This window comes from Pan paniscus, chromosome 9 (genome assembly GCF_029289425.2).
Source record: "Pan paniscus chromosome 9, NHGRI_mPanPan1-v2.0_pri, whole genome shotgun sequence".
NCBI classification, from domain to species: Eukaryota; Metazoa; Chordata; class Mammalia; order Primates; family Hominidae; genus Pan; species Pan paniscus.
The window spans coordinates 74402945-74416384 of NC_073258.2; the positions used below are offsets into that span (position 1 = coordinate 74402945).

A 13440-nucleotide genomic window follows, 5' to 3' on the forward strand; every position below is an offset into this window, starting at 1 on the left:
ATAGTGGGGATATTTAAACAACATTGTGAATGTACCTAATGCCACTCAATTATACACTTAAAAATGGTTAAAATTGGCCAGGTGCAGTGGCTCATGCCTGTAATCTCAGCACTTTGGGAGGCCGAAGTAAGAGGATCAACTTGAGCCCAAGAGCTGGAGGCTGCAGTGAGCTATGATTGTGCTACTGTACTCCAGCCTGGGTGACAAAAAAAAAAAAAAAAAAAAAAGAAAAGAAAGAAAAGAAAAAAAAAAGGCTAAAATGGTAAATTTTTTATTACATATATTTTAGCATAATAAACTTTTCATAAGTATACCCATATTTCACATAAGCTGGCTTTTATAAGCTATATGACCTTGAGAAACTTACTTAACTTAGCTGAACCTTATTCCCTCATATGTAAAATAATAATAGCTCTCCCTTGAAGGATTATCATAAAAATTGGGGACTACTTTTGTAAAGTGCCTGGCACTCCACTGACAGTAATTAATGGTAGTTATTACTATAATAACAGCAACAATAATATAATTTGTATAAACTAATAATAATTTAATTCAACATATATTTAATGAACTAACTGCCTACTCTGTTGTGGGCACAAGAAGTACATAATTTCTGCCCTCAAGGAGCTCACAGTCTAGAAAAACATACAAATAAACAACTTTTTGTAGAGAACAGGAAGCCAAGGAGAATTTAGGAGCAGAAAAATAATAACCCAACAACAGCAATACTTCTTTGTTTGGGAGAAAGAGTTATTCTTCTTTACAGAGGTGGGAAATCATTTTGTAACCCAGGAAAGTAAATCAGTCACAAGCAAGGGGGTGTAGCTCAGTGGTAGAGTGGGTGCTTCGCATGTAAATCAGTCACAAGCAAACACATAGTTTAATGTGCATGATTCTTGCCCTGACAAGGTTTAATCCATCTGCTTTTAGCATCACACATAGTATCTGAGACAGATACAAAATCACTGCTTATATGGACTACAAAACCCAGAGAGGACTTGCCTGACACTTCAGTGGAGTGGAAAGAGCTTGGATTTCTGAGTCTTTCCTCATCTGTAAAATAAGTGTTCTAATAGAAATTTCTTTCTTTCTTTCTTTCTTTTTTTTTTGATAATGCAGTCTCGTTGCACTGTCGCCCAGGCTGGAGTGCAATGGTGCGATCTCGGCTCACTGCAACCTCCGCCTCCCGGATTGAAGTGATTCTCCTGCCTCAGACTCCAGAGTAGCTGGGATTACAGGTGCCTGCTACCACGCCCGGCTAATTTTTTGTACTTTTAGTAGAGATGGGGTTTCACTATGTTGGCCAGGCTGGTCTCAAACTCCTGACCTCATGATCCGCCCGCCTTGGCCTCCCAAAGTGATGGGATTACAGGCGTGAGCCACTGCACCCAGCCTCTAATAGAAATTTCTACCTCACAGTGCTTGTTGTAAGGATTAAATGAGATCACAAATGGTAACTTTAAGTTGTAAAGTATTGTGCTTCTTATGTATTATTATATGCGGTTTTGTGAGCCTTTGTTCTCACATGCTTCAGAGAAAATTTGTCCTAGGAAAGTCAAACTTTGTTTTTGTTTTGTTTTGTTTTTATAGACGGGGTCTTGCTCTGTCACCCAGGCTGGAGTGCAGTGGCGTAATCATGGCTCACTGCAGCCTCAACCTCCTGGGCTCAAGCAACCCTCCCACCTCAGCCTCCTGAGTAGCTGGGACAACAGGCATGTGCCACCATGTCCAGCCAATTTTTAAAATTTTTTTTGTAGAAATGAGGTCTCACCCATCCTGGCTAACACAGTGAAACCCCGTCTCTACTGAAAATACAAAAAAATTAGCCGGGCGTGGTGGCATGCGCCTATAGTCTCAGCTACTCGGGAGGCTGAGGCAGGAGAATGGCGTGAACCTGGGAGGCGGAGCTTGCAGTGAGCCGAGATTGCACCACTGCACTCCAGCCTGGGCGACAGAGCAAGACTCTGAGTCAAAAAAAGAAAAAAAAAAGGAAAAAGAAAAAAAAGAAATGAGGTCACACTATGTTGCACAGGCTGGTCACATTTTGTTTTTAAAAGTCAAATGTCCTGAGCAAAGCAGCTGCCACTCAAAATGAGCTAGCCTAAGGCTGACTACATAGGTAATATAAGAGGTTTGAAGACAACTCTTCTTTGCTAAATAGCTCAAAGGAATTGTCAAATTTCAACTATCATTGTTCTAAAAAAGAATAATTGCTGTAAACCAAGTAGGCAAGGAAAGAGGGTCTCTTGTTTTCTCTGAGGGTCTCTGCTCAGTCTCCATAAGACTCAAAAACAGAAAAGTCTCCCTGTTCCATCTGGTCCATCCAGAGGGGTTGACCAGTCACAATAGATAATCCAAATGAATTTTTTTTTTTTTTTTTTTTTTGAGACGGAGTCTCTGTTGCCCAGGCTGGAGTGCAGTGGCACAATCTTGACTCACTGCAAGCTCCGCCTCCCGGGTTCACACCATTCTCCTGCCTCACCCTCCTGAGTAACTGGGAGTACAGGCGCCTACCACCACGCCTGGCTAATTTTTTGTATTTTTAATAGAGATGGGGTTTCACCGTGGTAACCAGGATGGTCTCGATCTCCCGACCTCGTGATCCGCCCACCTCGGCTTCCCAAAGTGCTGGGATTACAGGCGTGAGCCACCGCACCCGGCCTCCAAATGAAATTTTTATTCACCTACAAAGCAGAAAAAAATCTCTCCCGCACTGGCTACCTGTCCCAGACTCTCCTTGCCATATCAGAGGGCTACTCGTTAGCAAGGATAGACAAATCACAGGAGTCTTTTCCTCAAACCCATCTCATACTTCTCTGCTGTAACCTCCTTCATTCATTAGAGTCTCATCTCCTTCCCTTTATTTCTTTCTTCTCCCCCCTTTCTTCCTTCAAAATTTACTGAGAGCCAACTCTGTACCAGTCACTGTGCTAGGTACTGGGGATATAATGACGATGAATAATAAACAAAGGCTACTAATGCTTTTTTTTTTTTTTTTTTTTGAGACAAAGTCTCACTCTGTTGCCCAGGCTGGAGTATAGTGGCACAATCTCAGCTCACTGCAACCTCTGCTTCCTGAGTTCAAGCGATTCTCCTGCCTCAGCCTCCCCAGTAGCTAGGACTACAGGAATGTGCCACCATGCCTGGCTAATTTTTGTATTTTTAGTAGAGACGGGGTTTCACCATGTTGGCCAGGCTGGTCTCGAACTCCTGACTTCAGGTAATCCACCCATCTCGGCCTTCCAAAGTGCTGGGATTACAGGCGTGAGCCACTGTGCCCAGCCCCTCAAAGCACTTTTGAAGTAAGCAGACACTATTATCTCTACTTTATAGAAGAAACTCAGAGAGGTGGGAAATGACCGAAGATAAGAGAGTTACCTTGTTTAAAGAAACCTAACTAAGTGTGTTGGAAATTAAAAAGCAGCATAAGGTGAGCAGAAAGAGAACTAGATTGGCTGCCAGAGGTCTGGGTTCTACTTCCAGGTTTGACATCTATCTGTCCATCCATTTGTTGAAAAACTAGTCAATATTCATGGCGTGCAGGGGCCTAGCTGGGTATTAGAGATACAGGAGTAAATCAGATACTGAATTCATTGTCAATCTTTTTTTTTATGACAAGGTCTCCACTCTTGTCACCCAGGCTGGGGTGCAATGGTACAAGCATGGCTCACTGCAGCCTTGACTTCCTGGGCTCAAGTGACCCTCCCAACTCAGCCTCCAGAGTAGCTGGAACTACAGGCAGGTGCCACCACACCCAGCTAATTTTTACATTTTTTTATAGAGATGAGGTCTCACCATGTTGCTCAGGCTGGTCTCAAACTCCTGGCCTCGAGAGATCCTCCCCCATCAGCCTCTTAAAGTGCTGGGATTACAGGTATGAGCCACGGCACATGGCCCACTGTGAATCTTAAGTGCTTTCCTTAGGCACTTATTAGGCCTCAGGTTTCTCATCTAAGAACAGGGTTGGATTTGATGGTCTCTAATAATCTTATAATTCTAAATAAAAACATAATACCAGCCACCAGATGGACTGAGAATAGATAAATAGGATGAGCAGGAGATGGGCTGGAGATACCTGAATGGTAAGGTCATAAAAACTTTCTATTGCAAGCTAAGAAGTTTGGACTTTATCCAAAGGACAGTGAAGAGTCATTGAAGGGTTTTAAACGTTGGAGTGATGTCAAATTTTCAAGAGAGAAAAACGATTATGGCTATGTTATGTAAAGAACAGACTGGGGACAGGGGTATATGAAAGGAGTTAGGAAGTCCAGTTAAGAGGCAACTTAATCCCAGAAAGAGTAATAATGACCTGAATGATAACAGTGGAAAGATAGGGAAGAAAAGTCTAATCTAAGAAAGGTAAAGGAGGTTTTTTAAAAATAAAAAGAACATTTCATATCCATTATGATGGCTATTATTTAAAGAGAGAGAGAGAGAAAACAAACATTGGTGAAGCTGTGCAGAAACTGAAACTTTTATAAACCACAAGGGAGAATGTAAAATGCTGCAGCCACTAGGAAAACAGTATGGCAGTTCCTCAAAAAATTAAAAATAGAATTACTGTATGACCCAGCAATTCCACTTCTGGATATATACCCAAAAGAATTGAAAGCAAGGTCTTCAAGAGATATTTGTACATCCATGTTCATAGCAGCATTATTTACAATAGACCAAAAGCAGAAGCAACCCAAGTGTCCACATACCACTGCATGCGGCATATACATAAAACAGAATATTATTATTCAGCCTAAAAAGGAAGGAAATCCTGACACACGGATGAAACCTGAGGTCATTAGGCTGAGTGAAATAAGCCAGTCACACAAGGACAAATACTGTATGATTTCATTTATATGAGCATCTAGTCAAATTCATAAAGATAATAAGTAGGTTGGTGATTGCCAGGAGCTGGGGGGGAGGGTGAAATGAAGAGTTATTTTTTAATGGATATTGAGTGTCAGTTTTGCAAGACGAAAGGAGTTCTGTGAATCAATAGTGATGACAGTTGCAAAACAATATGAATGTACTTAATGCCACTAAATAGTACACACAAAAATGGTTAAGATGGCTGAGAGCGGTGGCTCATGCCTGTAGTCCCAGCACTTTGTGAGGCCGAGGCGAGTGGTTCACCTGAGGTCAGGAGCTCCAGACCAGCCTGGCCAACACGGTGAAACCCCGTCTCTACCAAAAATACAAAAAGTAGCCAGGCATAGTGGTACGTGCCAGCTAAGAAGGCTGAGGCAGGAGAATTGCTTGAACCTGGGAGGCGGAGGTTGCAGTGAGCCAAGATCACACCACTGCAATCTCTGGGCTATAGAGAGAGACTCCATGTCAGAAAAAAAGAAAAGAGAAGAGAAGAGAGGAGAAGAGAAGAGAAAAGAGAAGAGGTTAAGATAGCAAATTTAAAACAAATTATTTATTTATTTTTTGAGACACAGTCTCACTCTGTTGCCCAGGCTGGAGTGCGGTGGCATGATCTTGGCTCACTGCAACCTCCACCTCCCAGGTTCCAGCGATTCTCATGCCTCAGCCTCCAAAGTAGCTGGGATTACAGGTGTGCGCCACCACATCTGGTTATTTTTTGTATTTTTAGTAGAGACGGGGTTTCGCTTTGTTGCCCAGGCTGGTCTGGAACTCTTGGTCAAGTGATCCGCCTGCATCAGTCCCCCAAAGTGCTGTCATTATAGGTGTGAGCCACCGCGCCCAGCCAAGATAGTACATGCGTTTTACTGCAATCTTTTTTAAAAAGGCAGGACTTAATAACTGGCTTTAGAAGGCAAAAGAGGCAAGAGTATCAAGGATGATGTTTTCTGATTTTAAGAATAGGCAGATAGTGGTATTAATCACAAAATGATAAAAAATGGGTTACAGGGGAATGATAAGATAATGAGCTCAGTTTTAGACATAATAAGTCTGAGCAAAGCATGAGACATTCATGGAGGAGATGTTCAGGAGACGGCTGGATAAACTAGTCTGAAGCTCAGAAGAATGGTTTGCCACAGCCCTAGAGTTTATGAATCATCAGCCTATAGATAGCAGCTGAGGCTAAGGGAGAAACGGAGCCCTTGTGAAACATCAACTTTTAATGGATGAGCAGGGGAAGAAAATTCTGAAAGGAGACAAATTCAGGAACAGCTGGAGAAGAAGAAAGGGAAAACAAACAAAAATAAACAAACAATTATGGTCAATGAAAATTATGGAGGCAATGAAAGCTTGCTTCAAGAAAGGGGTCAGGTGTCAAATGATATAGAAGAGTCAAATTAGGATAAAGGCTAAAAAGGGTCCACAAGGAGATTATATTCATGAGAACAGTTAATAAGAATTCTCTTTAGATGCTCTTCTTCAATCATAGGTGAAAAAGTAATTAAGTGACCTTGGAGTTCTCTCCTGAGGAGAGGAGATCAGTTTGAACATCAAAGGGGGAGTTGTGAGAACAGTTTCAGAAATTAGAATCCATTTTCCAGGCTCATCTGAGATCCTAATCACTGTACTGTCCAAGACATAGCCATGTACGCTAGAGCCCTAAAAGCACCTACTTTGTAACTGGGGTTAGTTTGGCCTCTGCTATACATTGTGACCTTAGAGAAGCTTAATTTCATCTGGAAAATAAAAACTATCTTCCAGAATTGTTATTTAAAAAAAAAAAAAACACATACAAAGGGAAAAATCCCACAAAAGTTCTTTGCAAAGAATAAACAAAGTACAAATGTCAGTTAATCAAAACCTCCAACAGGTGATCCTTACAAAGTTTTAAGCAAAAACAGCAATCTGGGGGTGGGGGGGAAAACAACCACTGGTTTAAAAAAAAAAAAAAAAAAGATGGTAGTCTTTGAACAGATTAATTTCCTAGCCTTCTAACCTTGAGAGTTGTATCTTTTGTTAGTGTATTTGTAGCATTTAGACCTATGTTTTCTACTGGCTGAAGCCAGGATATTCATTAAAGGTCAACACAGGAGGAGTCAGAAAGAGCTCTTGAACTGGAGTGGGCTAGCAGAGGAATGTGAAGTGGCCACAACGGAATGAAGAGAAGGGAGAACACTTGTTATTCTGTGGTAGAGAGACAATGAATACACAGACCCAGATGGGGAGACATGGGTTCCAGACTCAACCCCAACACTTTCTTCAAAACACTTCTTATACTCCATCTTTTCACCTATAAAATGATGGATTCATTTAAGGGCTTCATCTGTTCTCCTGTTTTAGAATTATTTTCTAATTGTGTTTTGGAAACTTCATCACAAGTCAGTGGCTAGCCCTGTTACATTTATTACTCTCAGCTGTCGTGTGAGGAAGGCATTCCTAACCCTGTTTTATCTTTTTTTTTTTAAAGCAAATGATAGATTGAAGCCCAGAAAGCTTGATAACTTATCTGATGTCATATAGCTCTTAAGTGGCAGAATAGGGTCTGTAATCTAAGTCACTAACTGTATGTCCCATGCTCTTTTCCCTGTAGGTGTATACTCATTGCTATGCATTACAACAACCATTAATTGAGTGTCCACTAGGAGCCAGGCACGACACGAGAAGCTTTATAAACATTTTCACCGACTACAAACCAACCATCTGTATAGGTCATTATTCCATTTTACAGTCAAGGAAACTGAGATGCAGAAAGATTACTCAACGAAAGTTCCATAGCTAATTAGTGACAGAGACCAGATTTCAGCAGAGATCTGACACACTCCAGAACACATACTAGATAGACCCCTGGGTGATGCTTGGACACTGACACAATCAGAACATTTTAGAAAAGAAAAGATGAGAAGAATGTTGAGGTCTTGACTACACTCCAAAATTCTAACAGAAAAACCTTTATGAAGCTTTTGGAAAAAGAAATGCCCTGGTCTATAAACAGCCCACTGTCATGGTGAATCTAGGTAAACGGTATTCAAGTGTTCACTGCACTCATTATCTGTCCTAGTCAGCCTGAGCTGTCATAACAAAATACCAGACTGGGTGGCTTAAACAACAGACATTTATTTCTCATAGCTCTGGAGGGTAGAAGTCCAAGATTAGGGTGCCAGCATGGTCAGGTTCTAGTAATGACTCCCTTCCTGGCTTGCAGATGGTTACCTTCTTGCTGTGTTGTTACATAGCAGAAAGAGCTCGGGTGTCTCTTCTTCTAAGAGAACTAATTCCATCATGAAGGTTCAACCCTCATGACCTCATCTAAACCTACAACGGTTCAATCTCCAATTACCATCCCATTGGGGATTAAGGGTTTCAACATACAGATTTTGGAGGGACACAAACATTCAGTTCATAGTATATAGTCTATGCTTAAACATTTGAAAGTATATGGCATATTACATTCTCTAAATTCACTCTGCCAAAATATATAAGGAACTAGTTATAACCACATTATAGATTGCTGCAAGTGTAAAAATAGGTATTTTCTGTAAAATACTGAGCTCAGGTTTTGTCACACAGTAAGTACTCGGTAAAGGGGCTTTAAAAGGGAGAGAGAGAGAGAGAAAGAACACTGTTAATTGGCTAGAAGACAGCTGCTTACTGGAATACAATGCACCACAAAACTATATTTTATTTCCCATCTTCAGACTTCAAGAGAATTTCAAACCAGGAGTGTTTCCAACTCCTCTGTTCCCTGCAGCCACCATCCCATTTCCTCTGAAGCAGATGACAGTACAATGGACTTGACCCCCTGTACTTTTGCCCTCCTGAGGCTACCCCAAAATGCTGGCCAGGAACAGGATTCTAGCTCCTCAAAGGGAAGCTTTCCTAGCCCTAGAAATGGAAAAGACAATCCTCATCTTTAGTTTATTATGGGGAAGAGAGAAAGCAGCACATATTTTAAGACAGATTAGCTTACTGTAACAGAAAGCACATATACTTTGAAACCACAAAGAACTGAGTTCAAATATTTTCTCATCCCTTAGAAGCTATATACATTAGTCAAGTCACATGACCTGAATTAAACTACCATAGTTTTTTTATCTATAAAAACTATAGCATTTATGATTAATGAAATTATAATTAATATATAGTACCTAGTATGTTCTTACCAAATGATAATACTTTTAACATAACCATATAAATGCTTACTGTAATGCAATATATTTGGCATTTGTTTATAAATTATCTTCACTTAGATCTTCCATTTCCAGTAATACAGAAGAAAAATAACCTGAAAATCTGCCTACTGCATAATACCTAGAAAAGCTGGTTATGAAGTATAACAAACATCGTATTACGTAGAGTTGAGATTTTAAGAAAGAAAAAGAAATCCCTATTACTCAAAAAATGAAGAGGAAACTAAAAATCAGGAAGTCTATGTAGTAAGCTGATATTGGGATGCTTTGGGGAGATTTTTTAGTCTAGGCACTCAAAGGGCTTGCTTTTTACAGCCACCAGGGGTAGGAGATAGGCTGTGGGCCCTGGAGCAGCCAAGAGCTGCAACTCAATTCCCCTACATAAAGTTGGGACCTTGGAGGAGTCATAGTGTCAGTTAAAAAAAGAAAAAAAAAATCCAAAAGTACAGAGATTCAACAGCCAAGGTTGGGTTAAAAAATAAAAGTCTCCCTACAAATTTGAAACTTTGGCCTGTATGAAGTTTGAATTTATACTACTTATGTGGAGTTTATACTATCTGTGTGGTCCTAGAATCTACAGCAGGGAATTAACTTAAAACAGTTCCAGGCTCATAATATTCCTTGGTGATTAATAGAGACAAAAAAACATCCTCCTTTCCTCTAGAGGAGTACAAATTATCTTGTTTGATTCTCACAACTGTCCTATGAAATGGATAATATTTTGTCCCATTCCCAGAATTATATAGTATGAAATAGATAATATTATCCCAGTTCATCAAAGAAATTAAGTCTGGGGAGGTTAGGGCAAGTTGTCCAAAGTCACCCAGCTATTCTCTGACAGAGCTGGGATTTGAACCTGGTTGTTGTCCAGTCAGTCAAAACACATTACCGAGTCCTACTATGTGCCAAGCAGAGATAAAGTCTGTTCCCTTTCCAATTTTGGAAATTTGGAAAATTTGACAAAGTCAATTCCCCTTCCAGATTTACAATGTTTAAATCTTGATGCAAATCAATAGATAAATGCAACTGTTCTCTTCCTTCTCTAGTTTAGCAACTTAGTAAGAACGAAGGCAGCCAGGATCAAAGCAAATAGGAAACCAAAGCCCCACAGGGTTCCCTTGGGCTCCGTCTGCCAAAGCAGTTCAGTTCCCTCTGGCAAAGGAACTTAAGTTGCTGGAACACTCTGAACTGGAAAGGGGAAAAGCAACAAGCTCCATGAGCTAGTAGGGTATAGGGTACTGCCCCATGAGTCCTGGTTACTGGAAATTAATTTTGTTAGAATAAATATACAAATACAAATTCAAACAGAAAATATTTACTGTTAATTTAAGTAATAAGGACAATGAAACTGTTGTGATAAACACAAACATGGGAAATAGAAAGTTAGTGATAACAGTTACAGTTATATCAGGCTGAAACTCCAATATATTTCTGAATGTTAATTTGGTTGCATAGCACTGAGAAAATCCTGATTTAAAAACATAAGCAGATATAAATGGTAGCATTTTTTAAAAAAATTAACAGGCATTCTTAGAAGCTTAACACACTGATCATCTAACACGTATTCATGTTTTATAAAAATAGTTCTCAATATTTTAAAATAATCAAATCAAATGTTTGCAGACTCTCTAAAACACTCTCCTGGTATTATTGTAGAACAAAGTGGGGAAACAACCACACAACAGGTTCTCTGAGATCTTTCCGCTGGACCTCAGACATATCTTCTGCATGTTCCCAAACTTTCCCAAGACTTTTGGAGGTATATGTTAGGAGGAGGAGCAAGTTATTTGGTAATATCCTTAACCACCATTTCTCAAAATGAGAGCCATTCTCACACTACTCACCCGTGTAGGCCATGTTCTTAGGGTTGCCATAAGGAGCCCCAGGCTGCACGGGGCTGTAAACAGGGTTCATTGTGGAAGACTGAGGATCCTACAGAGAAAACAAAGAAAACAGCACTGATTATTGATTGTCCATTCTTCCTGACATCAGCTTCTCCTCCATAATCTTCAGTTTTCCCTGAAAGGAAAGCATCAGGGTGTAGTGGAAAGAAGACTAAACAAAAAAGCCAATTTGCTTGTACTTGGCCCTATGTTAAATACTTTCCCCATTTTACAGATGAAGATAGTAAGGAGCAAGGAAGTAATATAACTTGCCTAATGTCAACCTAGGCATTTTGGCTCTCAGCTCAGTGTTAGTCCCACTATCCCACAGACAGCTCTGGCACTAGAGTACTATGTGGCATTGGCCATGTCACTTCCCCTGTCTGGACTTCAATGTCCTGATATAAAATGAATTAGTTTAAGATCTCTGAGGTCCTTTCTAATTCCAATGTTGTTAGTCTAAGAGTTGGAAAAGGATAAGCTTTCTACGGTTCACTAGAGGAGCTTGGTGTCTGGTGATGAGCAAACAGACTGCTGGAAGGAAAAGCAGTGTCTCCTCCGCCCCTTACACCTGCAGAGGACAAGATACCAGTTACCAGCAGCTTTAAAAACAGAAAAGGGAATTTGTTGCCACTGATAATTTTAATGCAAACAAGGAAATATGGCTAGGATTTCTCTCCAAATTTATTCAAGGGAAAGAAATTAACTTGGAAATTTGTGTGCAATAAGTATCACCTGCACAAGTGCTCGGTTAATTATCTTAATGAAGCACATTCTCCATTCTGATTAATGGAAAATCTGTCATTAAGCTCTATTAGCCAGCCAATTTGTCCCACCTTGTTTAGGGAGCCTTTCCTTACTATATAGCCTGACACATTTGAAAATGTGCCTCCAAATATATTATTTACACATCATAAAAATCAAACAATTCCTTCCTAACTAGGTTCACAAGATAGATGAGCAATTTTTTAGGTCATTAACTTCTCTTGTATCACTTCAAAATAGGAAACAAGTCAAATGTTGAAGGCAGGCAGTGAACAGCTGGCATGATGACAACTGCTCTGTGATTAGTCTGTCTAGGGTTCAAAAATGAGATGTGGAGAAAAGGTGGGCTAACAAGGAGAGGAAGCTGGGACCATCAGATAAGCAAAACGGAAAATGCCATTGGCCAATTTCAGAGGACAGAATGTCCTAAAACATACGTAATGTGTAGCCCTGGCAAACTACCCCAGGGCAACGAGCTAGATAAAATTACCATCAGCCAACAAACTGAAACTAGAACAACTTGAAGATGAAAGTTAAAGGAGTTATATATATATTTCAGTTAAACTTAAGGGAAAAAAATATTCTCACAGCCAGAGTTATCTAAAAATATACCCAAGTAACATACACTCTCTCTGTAAATAAAAGCACTCTCCTCGCAGAGTATTGAGACATTAATAATGAAAAGAGATCATAGATTTTTTTTTTTGGTTTTTTTTTTTTTTGAGACGGAGTCTCACTCTGTTGCCTAGCCTGGAGAGCAGTGGGGTGATCTTGGCTCACTGCAACCTCTGCCTCCTGGGTTCAAGCGATTCTCCAGCCTCAGCCTCCCGAGTAGCTGGGACTACAGGCACGTGCCACCATGCCTGGCTAATTTTTTGTATTTTTAGTAGACAGGGGTTTCACCGTGTTAGCCAGGATGGTCTCGAACTCCTGACCTCGTGATCCACCCACCTCAGCCTCCCAAAGTGCTGGGATTACAGTCGTAAGCCACCGCGCCTGGCCGATCATAGATGTTAAAATAAGTTGCAAACTGTCAAGTGACATGCAAATGTAAACAATGATGATGTGGCAATGTTGCTCATGTGACAACAACAACACAGAGACTACTTGTACTCCTTCCAGCTTTGGGTCTCTATTCTACCCAACCAGTTCTCTGCGTGGTACATCAGGATGAGAAAGACTGATAAAGTGCTGCAGTGGTTTGAATGTTTCCCCCCAGAAAGCACGCGCTGGAATCTTAATAACCATTTTAACAGTAATTAAGATGTGGGACTGTTAAAAGGTGATTAGGCCATGAGGGATCTGCCCTGATGAATGAGTTAATGCCATTATTACAGGAGTGGGTTTTATCATGGTGGGCGTGGGTTCCTTACAAAAGGATTCGTTTGGCCCCCTCTTGCTCTCTGTCACCCTCTTTTGCCCCTCTCTCTTCCACCATGGGATGACACAGCAAGAAGGCCCTTGACAGATGCTTGTACTCTGATATTGGACTTCCCAGCCTCCAAAACTATAAGCCAATACATTTCCATTCGTTATAAATTACCCAGTCTGTGGTATTCTGCTATAGCAGCACAAAAAGGACTAAGACAAGTGCTAAGCAGTACAACTTACCTGTAAACATCTGAGCACTCTCCTACTGAGAAGACACTCTGTGTTGCTGATTGGACAAAGTACAAAATTGCTTTTTATAATCAAAGAAACTCATCAGCTTTGAAACTGGTCTCCTGCTGCTCCAAAATGAGGGC

At 40.5% G+C, this 13440-nt stretch overlaps 1 protein-coding gene across 5 annotated transcripts in view; it reads right to left on the reverse strand.

Moving 5' to 3' along the window:
* The window catches only part of FAM168A (family with sequence similarity 168 member A), a 197004-nt gene that overhangs the window by 56785 nt on the left and 126779 nt on the right, over positions 1-13440 (reverse strand). For all 5 annotated transcript variants that reach the window (XM_008968606.4, XM_055093766.2, XM_055093764.2 and 2 more), the window contains exon 2: positions 10892-10979. In XM_008968606.4, the coding sequence (XP_008966854.1) occupies positions 10892-10961 (70 nt within the window). In that variant the 5' untranslated portion in view covers positions 10962-10979. The remainder of the gene's footprint in view (positions 1-10891; positions 10980-13440) is intronic.